Genomic DNA, 11,070 nt, shown 5'->3' with positions numbered 1-11,070 from the left:
TCTGGTCTTGACGATAGCATCTCGTGTTTTGGGGACGCCTTTCCCTACCAGAGTCTTCTAAAGCCCAGCTGTACCCACCCTTAAGTGGGAGATAAGGCTTCTGCCCGCGGGCTCTGCGTTCTTCCACCCGGCCCCACCTTTGCTGTGGACTAAACAGGAGCCACTGGACTACAGTACACTGGCTCTCGGCTATGCGGACCAAAGATTCCAGGACTAAGGAAAAGCTAGGTTAGGCTGAAAGTCCATACTGGGCTTGCTGTAAACGTCTTTTCAGGAGCCACCTGCCCAGTGCAGTAAGTCGGGTACTTAGTTGATTCGAGCGCTCCAGGGAGACGCCCGACCCTACTCTGCGCACTCTCGGGGTACCGGCTCCGCTTCCTCCAAGTCCACTGAGGCAGGCGCGCCCCGCTCTGGGACAGTCAGTAAACAAGCCACGAACCGCGCCAGGGGTCAGAGTACCCAGAGGCCCCGCCCAGCTGCCGGCGCAGCCAATCGTAGCGCAGCCAGGCGGTGGGGCGGTGCCGGCGGAGCCCAGACCCGAGGTTTTAGAGGCAGAGTCAGGCGAAGCTGGGTCAGAACCGCGACCTCCGCAACCTCCAGAACGGTATCCGTGGAGTGCGCCTGCGCAGCTACGACCGCAGCAGGAAAGCGCTGCCGGCCAGGCCCAGCTGGGGCCGGACAGGGACTGGAAGAGAGGACGCGGTCGAGGAGTTGTGCACCAGCCCTGGCAACGAGAGCGTCTGCCCTGAGCTCTGCCGGCCTTAAGGTGGGGAAGCGGGGGAGGGCAATTAAGGACCCCGCGGAAGCGCGGAGACCACGCAGGCGGGGTCCCTGGTTGAGCGGGCAGGCTAGCCTCCGAGCCGGGTGGACACAGGTACCGCAGCCAGGCCGCGCCGCGCCGACTCAGGGCCTGGCCCGGTCAGAACAGGGAAGCTCAGTCCCCGCACTCCAGACAGCGGTGCTCCTGCTGGCGTCACCGCAAATATCCTCTGACCGCTGCAGCCTGTGTGTGGCGCAGGCGTCACGTCCCCGGCCTTGCCACGCCTGGAGCCCTGGAAGCTGGCTGCGGGGCGCTGGCTTCCCGCGTGCGGCCGTATGACCCCGTCCCTGATTTAGGGGATCAATTTGGGGTGTCGGCAGCACAGGTCCAGGTGAGTGAAGGAGGGAGCAGTGTGTGCTGTCCTTCCCAGTTTTTCCTGGGAAAGCATTTCAGAAGGGTTTCATTTAAGGAGAGGTTGGGGCAGGCGCGCTGGCTCACCCCTGTAATCCCAGCACTTTGGGAGGCTGAGGTGGACGGATCACCTGAGGTCAGGAGTTCGAGACCAGCCTGGCCAACATGGTGAAACCCCGTCTCTACTAAAAATACAAAATTAGACGGGCGAGGTGGCACACGTCCGTAGTCCTAGCTAGTCAAGAGGCTGAGGAAGAATGGCTTGAACCCGGAAGGCGGAGGTTGCCGTGAGCTCAGATCACACCATTGCACTCAAGCCTGGGCGACAGAGCAAGACTCCATCTCAAAAAAACAAAAACGGAGAGGTTGGAAAACATATCTCAGCTTCAGCTGTTTGTTAGTCAAGATGATGTGTGAAGGCCTCCTAATTCTTGGGGATCTCTTTGTCACTACTTGGGAATCCCACCTTATCATTATTGAGGTTTTGCCTGGGCACAAAAGCTGGGATTTTTGCCATTGGTACAAAACCTGGATCAACTGTTTCCTGGTTTCCTAGTTGTTGCCTTAAGCTTCTCACCCACAAGGTGCTTTCATACCTTTCTCATAACCTAAATTATCATCCCATAAACTGTTTAAACTCTTACAGCTCTGGACAGGCTGCTTTTCATTTTGGTGGGTCCATCCAGCACCTCCATGTGCCCTGTTTTTCTCCAGGCACATCCTTGGCCTCTTCCACAGTCCTTGGGTAAATGCTTGGAAGAATAATTTAAATATTTTTATTCTACGATGATGGCCCTAATTTTTCAGGGGGCAGTAAGATTGCTTTTTAGAATCAGTCTAATCAGATCCTCATTTCTTTTCCCTTCCTAGGTTTTGAAACATGAATCCTACATTCATCCTCGCTGCCTTTTGCCTGGGAATTGCCTCAGCTACTCTAACATTTAATCACAGTTTAGAGGCACAGTGGACCAAGTGGAAGGCGATGCACAACAGATTATACGGCATGGTTAGTGGTATCTGAAACTTCCCCAGAAAAAATAGTCTTGGCTGTTGAGAAGTTTTAGACAGAGAGTAGCTTCTAGAGGCCAGCTTTCACCAGTAGCCTAATGTAATAACCTAATGGCACCGATTATGAGCACAGTATGGGCATTCATCCCTTTTCTGTCTCAATTTGGGGAACAGCATCCCCAGAGGTGTCAAGCCTTCCCTGGCCATGGTTTCTCTTCCGTCTCTGTCTGCAGAATCACTTGGTGAGCATGAGTTGGGTTTTAGGTAGAAATAAAGAGCATCAGTTACATGTTTGCCTCTAGAATGAAGAAGGATGGAGGAGAGCAGTGTGGGAGAAGAACATGAAGATGATTGAACTGCACAATCAGGAATACAGCCAAGGGAAACACAGCTTCACAATGGCCATGAACACCTTTGGAGACATGGTGAGTGTGCTGTGGACCGCCGAGCTCTGTGCTTCCTCCCCTCAGTTCTTTACTAAAGTAATCTCTTGCTTTTCAACATTTTATTTCCTTTTCCTTGAAGACCAGTGAAGAATTCAGGCAGGTGATGAATGGCTTTCAAAACCGTAAACCCAGGAAGGGGAAAGTGTTCCAGGAACCTCTGTTTTATGAGGCCCCCAGATCTGTGGATTGGAGAGAGAAAGGCTACGTGACTCCTGTGAAGAATCAGGTGAGACAGTGTCAGGGCCAGACCTCCCATCTTCCCAGAAAAGCCAAGAAGTGATTGACATCTTTGTTTTGGTAGACTTTAAAGCGATGTGCAGTTCACTTTTTAACAGTATTCAGATGTGTGAGCTGTTGTCAAAGTCTTACTATTTTTTTGTGAATGACAGCTTTTTTTATTCCCTCTTCAGGGTCAGTGTGGTTCTTGTTGGGCTTTTAGCGCTACTGGTGCTCTTGAAGGACAGATGTTCCGGAAAACTGGGAAGCTTGTCTCACTGAGTGAGCAGAATCTGGTAGACTGCTCTGGGCCTCAAGGCAATGAGGGCTGCAATGGTGGCCTAATGGATTATGCCTTCCAGTATATTGCCGACAATGGAGGCCTGGACTCTGAGGAATCCTATCCATATGAGGCAACAGTAAGTGGAGCTCCTTGTCGTCATTCCAGCGCAGCTTTTGGGAGGTGGAACACTTTCAGAGATAACAGATACCTTTTTTTGAATTCATGTATTAGGGCTGGGTGGGGTGGCTCACGCCTGTAATCCCAGCACTTTAGGAGACTGAGCCGGGTAGATGGCTTGAGCTCAGGAGTTTGAGACCAGCCTGGGCAACAAGGTAAAACCCTGACTCTACCAAAACTACAAAGAAAATTAGCTGGCTGTGGTGGTGTGCGTCTGTGGTCCCAGCTAGGCTGAGGTAGGACGATTGCTTGAGTGTAGGAGGTGGTTGTGCAAATGCACTCTCCAGTCTGAGTGACAGAGTGTGACCCCGTCTTGAAAAAAAAAAAAAGTTCACATATTAGATGGCAGAATCTATAGCTGCAAATTGTCAGTACTGTCATTGTAAATTATTAGCCTTTGCACAATCCTGTGATTAGATGGTTAACATATAGCTGTTCTTGCTTCTGTGTAACATGAAGAATATACAAGTCATTCTACATATATACATTTCTCTATTGTGAAAAATGTCTTATGGAAGTAAACCCAGGGGTCTCCTTGAAGAGACTGGAGCCAATTTTCAGTTTCAAATTAACTAATAGCATTTCACTTCCTGGGATGATTTATAACAGTGGTGACTTGGAAATCCTAAGCCGCACACTGCTGAGTGTTGTAGTTCTAACTCATGTTCTCCAGGAGGAGGACAGCAGTCATCAAGTCTTTTTTTTTTTCCCTTTACCTTTGAAAGGAAGAATCCTGTAAGTACAATCCCGAGTATTCTGTTGCTAATGACACCGGCTTTGTGGACATCCCTAAGCAGGAGAAGGCCCTGATGAAGGCAGTTGCAACTGTGGGGCCCATTTCTGTTGCTATTGATGCAGGTCATGAGTCCTTCATGTTCTATAAAGAAGGTAAGCATTTTTTTCTTTGTAGAAATTGATGCAGAAAAAGAGTATCATGACATACGAGAATGATAGACTCTGGTTTGTAAAGTTCAGTGTAGATATTTAGGTGCTTAGCATCATAGTTGTTTATTCTGTACATGCAATATTTATGCCTGATGTTTCCATTTGACCTTATGTTGAGCATCTGTCCATGAATATAAGTACTTCATAACTTTTTATAAATAGCTGTATCATTTACTGTGTAGTTTAGTATACTTAAATATTCTGTAATTGTTGAATTTTTATAATTTTTCTGAAGATTTTTACTTCTGTTATTAAATCTGAAAAGAGCCTTTTGATTCAAGGATTTCAGTGTTCTGTGCTAGTTTTTTAGATTGATATCCTGGAGTAGAATTGCAAGCTTACAAAGAGTGGTCTTTTTTTCCTCTAGGAGAGTTTTTTTTTTTTTAAATGAAGGGTTTATGCTGATTTCTATTTCTGCTAGTTGTAAATGAGAGCTTAAATCCCTAGCCTTGCTAACAATAGATCTTATTGTTGTTAAGTACTATCTGGAATGTGTGTCACTTCACTGAATTCAGAGATGCCTCATTCCCTGTGGGTGACAGGTGGGTTACTGTCGTGTGTCTTCTGGAACTTCTCACCCCCGCCTTCGTTTTGCTATCCCAGGCATTTATTTTGAGCCAGACTGTAGCAGTGAAGACATGGATCATGGTGTGCTGGTGGTTGGCTATGGATTTGAAAGCACAGAATCAGACAACAGTAAATATTGGCTGGTGAAGAACAGGTATAAATTGCCAGAAATAGTTATATTTGAAATTCAAAAGAGAATACTTATTTGCAAACAGTGTTTGGATACAGTTCCACATGCCCTTAGGCATACTTCTGAAATCCCCAGAAGTCTAAGTTGAACATGTAATATTAATGTTTGATTATAAAAGTAAGATACTGTCACAAGCATCTTGGGAGTATTAATGTAGTATTTGTTCCATTGTATAAATGTGTGTCTAAATCTGAACATTTTTTAAATTCTGAGGCATATCTGGCTGCAAAGGCATCCTATTATTTTCCTGTCTCTGATCTGCAGTTCTGTGAAAGGTCACAGTTTTGAGGCTGGGATGGAACTTATGTCCAGGTTCAGACTCAAGAATTTTTTTTTTTTTTTTTTTGAGACGGAGTCTCGCTCTGTCCCCCAGGCTGGAGTGCAGTGGCCGGATCTCAGCTCACTGCAAGCTCTGCCTCCCGGGTTCATGCCATTCTCCTGCCTCAGCCTCCCGAGTCGCTGGGGCTATAGGCGCCCGCCACCTCGCCCGGCTAGTTTTTTGTATTTTTTAGTAGAGACAGGGTTTCACCGTGTTAGCCAGGATAGTCTCGATCTCCTGACCCAGTGATCCGCCCGTCTCAGCCTCCCAAAGTGCTGGGATTACAGGCTTGAGCCACCGCGCCCAGCCCAGACTCAAGAATTTTTAAGGATAAACAGGAATATTGCCTCTCCTGATTCTTTCTGTTAAGTCTGTGGCCTCTGGCACAGTGTTTAAGTTGGGTGTTCCTGTTAGCAACCCTTTGGGCTTTATTCTTTCTCTGAAATGGAAAACCTGCTCTTTTTTCAGCTGGGGTGAAGAATGGGGCATGGGTGGCTACATAAAGATGGCCAAAGACCGGAGAAACCATTGTGGAATTGCCTCAGCAGCCAGCTACCCCACTGTGTGAGCTGGTGGACAGTGATGAGGAAGGACTTGACTGGGGATGGCGCATGCATGGGAGGAATTCATCTTCAGTCTACCAGCCCCTGCTGTGTCGGATACACACTCGAATCATTGAAGATCCAAGTGTGATTTGAATTCTGTGAAATTTTCACACTGGTAAATGTTACCTCTATTTTAATTACTGCTATAAATAGGTTTATATTATTGATTCACTTACTGACTTTGCATTTTTGTTTTTAAAAGGATGTATAAATTTTTACCTGTTTAAATAAAATTTTAATTTCAAATGTAGTGGTGGGGCTTCTATTTTTGATGCACTGAATTTTTGTGTAATAAAGAACATAATTGGGCTCTAAGCCGTACCTGCTGTGCCAGTGGCTCACTACGAGGAAGAGTGGGTGGCCTTCTGGGTCTTCTACTTACAACGTGCAGATCTCATGTCAGCTGCCCAGTGGCTGTGTCTGACCCAATCCTTGATTGCAGCAAAACTTGAAAATGATCTATGAGGACAAAGGAAAATTGTTTGAATAAAGAAAAAAATTCACTTTTTAGAAAAGTGAACATACATATATATAATTTTAATACTAGAAAAGGACCTTAGTGATCGTGTTTATTTCACCCAAGGTGGTTGCATCTCAGTCAAGTTACAGGGCAAAGGTCTCAGCCTGTTTCTGGAGCATCTTCCCCCACTGCTGGTGAAGGCCCTATGGACACTTTGCAGTCGAGGTGGGTTAGAAACTAGTGCATTGGCAAGGCTGTTTGTGTTTGGGTCCTCAAGGGATGAGGAATAAACTTCAGGGTTTGAGGCTGGGGTTCAGAAATGGTACTCTGGCCTCAGAAAGTAAAAGACAGGTGAGAGGCTAGAAAGGATCATCTGTTGCCCCATTTAGAGTAAGCTACCTGAAAATACCTGATCTACTTTTTTTAAAAAAAAATAGAAAACCTTCCCACATTGTACTAGCTAAACAACCCATACTTCCATCACCTGTGTGTTTTCGGAAGTCTCTTGTTCCAACCGAAGGAAATATAAAGAACAAATGAGAATGTCTAATGAATAGACTCCATATCACAGAGGAAGGTAACCAGGTGCACAACGGAGTTTCAGCTCACAAAGCCTCTGGAAGGCTCTGTCCAAGTCCATCTCAATTGGACCACGTGCCATGCTGGACTCCCATATGCCCTTCCCGAGTAGTTGCTAAAATTTCAAACTTTTTCACCTAAAATGACAAATGTGGCATCTATGAAATTCTTTGGGTATTGTAATAAAAGTCACCAGGCGTAGCAAGATTTGGGGAGGTTCCCAGGCTAAATCCCTCGTGCAGGTTGGGGCTAATATTTGATACAACTAGAATTTATATACAACACCCACTGCGTGCTGGTCATCACCACCGTGGAAGAGACAGACCCTGACCTCAAGGAGCTGAACTGTTAGGGAGAGTGAGGTGATAAGGGAGGGCTTCCAAAAAGAAGTTAAAGCAGATGGCTAGAGCAGCTAGTCAATAAGGAAAGATGAAGAGGTGAGCATCTTAGCAGAGACTAGCACCTCAGCAACCCTGAGAAAAGACCCTGTAGTTAACAGTTAACCCAGTAAAAGTCACTGGGTCCAGGTGTTGGGAGATAAAGCTGGTCAAGAGGTAGATTTTCAGGTAAAGGAGCCATTGGAAATGCAGTGAACAGACTGTTTTGGTTTTTTGTTACTATAAAACACTGGCAGGAGAATAGCTTGAACTCAGGAGGTGGAGGTTGCAGTGAGCCGAGACAGTGCCACTGCATTCCAGCCTGGGCAACAAGAGTGAAACTCCATCTCAAAAAAAAAAAAAAAAGAAAGAAAATATATAAAGAGCTCTCAAAATTCAGCCATAAGAAGAACAACCCGATTATATACTGGACAATTGACTTAAACAGACACTTTACCAAATCTATGGGTGGCATAGATTTGCATACTCCATGTCATATTTCATCATGGAAATGCCAATGAAAACAATGAGGTACCACTACACACATACCATGATGGCCAAAATCCAAAACACCAACAACGCCAAATATTGGTGAGGATATGGAGGAAAGAAAGTCTCATTTATCGCTGGTGGGAATGCAAAATGGTACAATCTTTTTGGAAGACAGTTTGGCAGTTTTTAAAAACATAAATCTTAACATATTCTTACCATACAATCCAGCAATGCCACTCATTAGTATTTACCCAGATGAATTGAAAACTGTGTCCACACAAAAACCTGTATCATGGTGAGTGGTGACTATCTGGGCCATTGCACAGGTGGTAAAATAATTTACCAAGGCAATTGTAGGTAAAGAAAGGCAGATTTATTAAAGAAAGTAGGAAAATATGTTGCAAGGGCGCAACAGGCTGGTCAGCAAGAGAGGAGCTGACTGCCAGGAGAAAAAAGCTTGCTGCGGATTTTATGGAATGGTGTTTGTGCTGGGTGCTGAAGTGGGCTTTGTGCAGTACTGATAATGCCAAAATTGCAGTGAGCTTATTTGCATTTTTCTATCAGTCAAGGGTCTGGTGATAGCTGGATGCAGGAAGATTGTAAGTTATTTGTGCAGGAGAACTGTGTGTCCTGGACCATGAAGAAAGGCAAACTCATTGCTTATCTGCTTTCTTTTTTTGCTTTCCCTCCATCCTGCCAGCCTGACTACCCCTCCCCAATTAGGACTCCACAATCTGCACACTAACATTTATAACAGCTGTATTCATAATTGCCCAAACTTGGAAGTAATCAAGAAGTCCTTCAGTAGGTGAATGAATAAATAAATGTAGTAAAGCCAGCCAATGAAGTATTATTCAGCACTAAAAAGAAATGAGTTCTCAAGTCATGAAAAGATATGAAGGGAACTTAAATGTGTACTACTAACGAAAGAATCCAGGCTACATACTGTATTCCAACTATATATCTTTCTGGAATAGGCAAAACTATGGAAACAGCGAAATCATCAGTCGTTGCGAGAGATTAGGAAGTAGGAAGGGGTGAATAGGGAGTACACAGGATTTTTAGGTCAGTGAAACTATTCTGTGTGATACTATACCGGTGAATACGTGTCCTCGTACATTTGTCAAAACCCATAGAACGCACAACACCAAGAGTGAATCCTAGTGTTTATTATGAACTTTGGATGATAATGGCGAGTCACTGTAGGTTCTTGGACTGTAGGAAATGGACTACTCTGGTGCATATGTTGATAGTGGTGGGGGAGGGGAGGCTGTAGGGGTTTGGAGAAGAGGCACACGGAACTTCCTGTTCTTTCCACCCAATTTTGATAAGAACCAAACTTAGCTGTTAAAAATTATGGTTATTAATTCTAAAAAGAAACAAAGAATATCTAATTTTTTACAAATTGCTCTAATTTCATAGAATTGTGCATTAAAAATACGAGATACTACAAAAAAGAAATTATAGCAGTGCTCTAGACAGGAAAGGGGCATGAGAGAACTTTCTGGAATAATAGTAATGTATATCTTGATAGGGATTTGGGTCATACTGGTATATGCAATTGTCAAAACTCAAAGACCATACACCTCAGATTTGTGCATTTCAATCAATGTAAATTGTATAGTAAAACTAGGATTTTAAAACAACTATTAAACCCTTGTTAATAATATGCATGCTAAAGTATTTAGGAGGAAGCACTACCTGCAAATTTCTTGAAAGCACGTGAAAAATAACATGAACTAATGGACAGATAGAGGCAAAAATAGATATATAGATGTGAATTAAAACAAATATTAAAGTGTTAATGACAAAATCTTAGAGGTAGATATATGGTATTCACTGTAAAAATTATTTCAACTTTGTTGTATGTTTGAAAATTTACAAAATATAATGTTAAAGGAAAATTGCAGCAGAGATAATATTCTAAATAGCTAAAAAAAATTTTGACTTTCAGAAGACCAGACTCCTTGAGAGAGAAAAAATTATTTTTGTTTTGTTGTTCGTTTGCTTGTTTTTTAATTCTGGCAGCAGCAGAGGAACTCTGACTCCTGGGGTGCAGAAAAATCCTCCGTGGAAGCCCCGTGAAGGAGGTGGGGGACCGCGGCAAAGGCGAGGAAGAGGACGAGGATGAGGATGTCTAGGATAACTGGGATGATGGTGATGACAGGAAAAAGAAAAAAGAGGAAGCAGAAGTAAACATTTTAGGAAAGAAAAAACTAGCAGAGAAGATAAAAGAGAAAGAACGGCAACAGAAGAAAGGGGAGGAAGAAATTAAAAGGGGTTAGAAGAACCTGAAGAACTCCAGGTGCTAACACCAGAGGAACAATTAGCAGATAAACCACAGCTGGAGAAATCACAGGACGAGTCGGACATGGAATTAGCAAAGGCAACTTTTGGTGTAAAGACTACTGTATATGGAATGGATGCTATAAACCCATCTTCAAGGGATGACCTTACAGAGTTTGGAAAGTTACTAAAAGATAAAATTACACAAAATAAAAAGTCACTATATTATGCCAAATTTTTGGAAGTCTTAGTTGGAGATACTGATGACTTTAAAAAGGTTCCCAATACATTGTGCTTTGAAGTGAAAAACAGAAGCAAGCAAAGCCAAGCCAAAAAGAAGACCAAAGGTGTGGTTCCTGCAGGGAGATTAAAAGCCACCATGATAAATGAACTGCTAGACTGTGGTGGTGACGATGCAGGGTACGCACAAGACTATGAAAACGTCATGTGACATTGCATCTTTTCCTGGTGTCGTCTTTCTGTTGCCCACAACCCCTTCAACGCACAGCACAACTTCCTTTCCTTTCCGTTCTGCCAAATGCTACAATCGAAGTGCAGTCTCTTTCGTCCTGGTTATTTAACCCCTTGACACTTAGGTGTTAACGTGCAAATGAGGGAGCTTGGGTCTTGCTGCCAAGGGGTTAATATCAGGAACCTCAATTGCTACTAAATCATAGTCCAAAACAAAACAAACCTAATAATGTTGTCATTTTTGGTTTCAGATTTCGTAGCGGCAGTCACTAAAAATTGGAAACAGAAGGCTGCAACATGACAAAATAAATTGTGTAGTACTTAACAGCACTATTCAGTGATACAGCCTTAACCATCCCTCCTTGAACTACTTCCTAACTTGTCAAGAGAAGCAGTTTGCAGCAAGGACATGTGGCATGCACCTAGTATTAAAATTGCTTTGTCTTAAAATTGAATGTGAGGCTATTAAAAATACATT

At 43.9% G+C, this 11,070-nt stretch overlaps 1 protein-coding gene and 1 pseudogene across 5 annotated transcripts; both read left to right on the top strand.

Annotated features, from left to right (window-relative positions):
• The first annotated feature begins 514 nt into the window (after positions 1 to 514).
• Positions 515 to 6,177, top strand: LOC105535952 (cathepsin L1). 5 transcript variants are annotated; one of them, XM_011975204.1, is made up of 8 exons: positions 515 to 766; positions 2,042 to 2,177; positions 2,482 to 2,604; positions 2,705 to 2,851; positions 3,036 to 3,260; positions 4,027 to 4,189; positions 4,850 to 4,967; positions 5,791 to 6,177. In XM_011975204.1, exons 2-8 carry the CDS (start codon positions 2,052 to 2,054, stop codon positions 5,888 to 5,890), a joined length of 1,002 nt encoding a protein of 333 aa, XP_011830594.1. In that variant the 5' UTR covers positions 515 to 766; positions 2,042 to 2,051; the 3' UTR covers positions 5,891 to 6,177. The 5 variants fall into 5 exon arrangements, with proteins under 5 accessions (XP_011830594.1, XP_011830593.1, XP_011830592.1 ...); XM_011975203.1 differs by having other exon boundaries at positions 515 to 874; XM_011975202.1 differs by lacking the exon at positions 5,791 to 6,177 and having other exon boundaries at positions 518 to 766; positions 4,850 to 5,330.
• LOC105535970 lies at positions 5,934 to 10,572 on the top strand (annotated as a pseudogene).
• Positions 10,573 to 11,070: the final 498 nt, after the last annotated feature.

Source organism: Mandrillus leucophaeus, unplaced genomic scaffold (assembly GCF_000951045.1).
Source record: "Mandrillus leucophaeus isolate KB7577 unplaced genomic scaffold, Mleu.le_1.0 Scaffold152, whole genome shotgun sequence".
Classification (NCBI taxonomy): Eukaryota; Metazoa; Chordata; class Mammalia; order Primates; family Cercopithecidae; genus Mandrillus; species Mandrillus leucophaeus.
This window is presented reverse-complemented; position numbering and strand designations above follow the sequence as displayed.

Coding starts and splice junctions, on each gene's coding strand:
- LOC105535952 (XM_011975202.1), top strand. CDS start 2,052: ATGAATCCTACATTCATCCTCGCTGCCTTTTGCCTGGGAATTGCCTCA. Junction 2,178..2,481: donor ACAACAGATTATACGGCATG/GTTAGTGGTATC, acceptor GTTTGCCTCTAG/AATGAAGAAGGATGGAGGAG. Junction 4,190..4,849: donor CTTCATGTTCTATAAAGAAG/GTAAGCATTTTT, acceptor TTGCTATCCCAG/GCATTTATTTTGAGCCAGAC.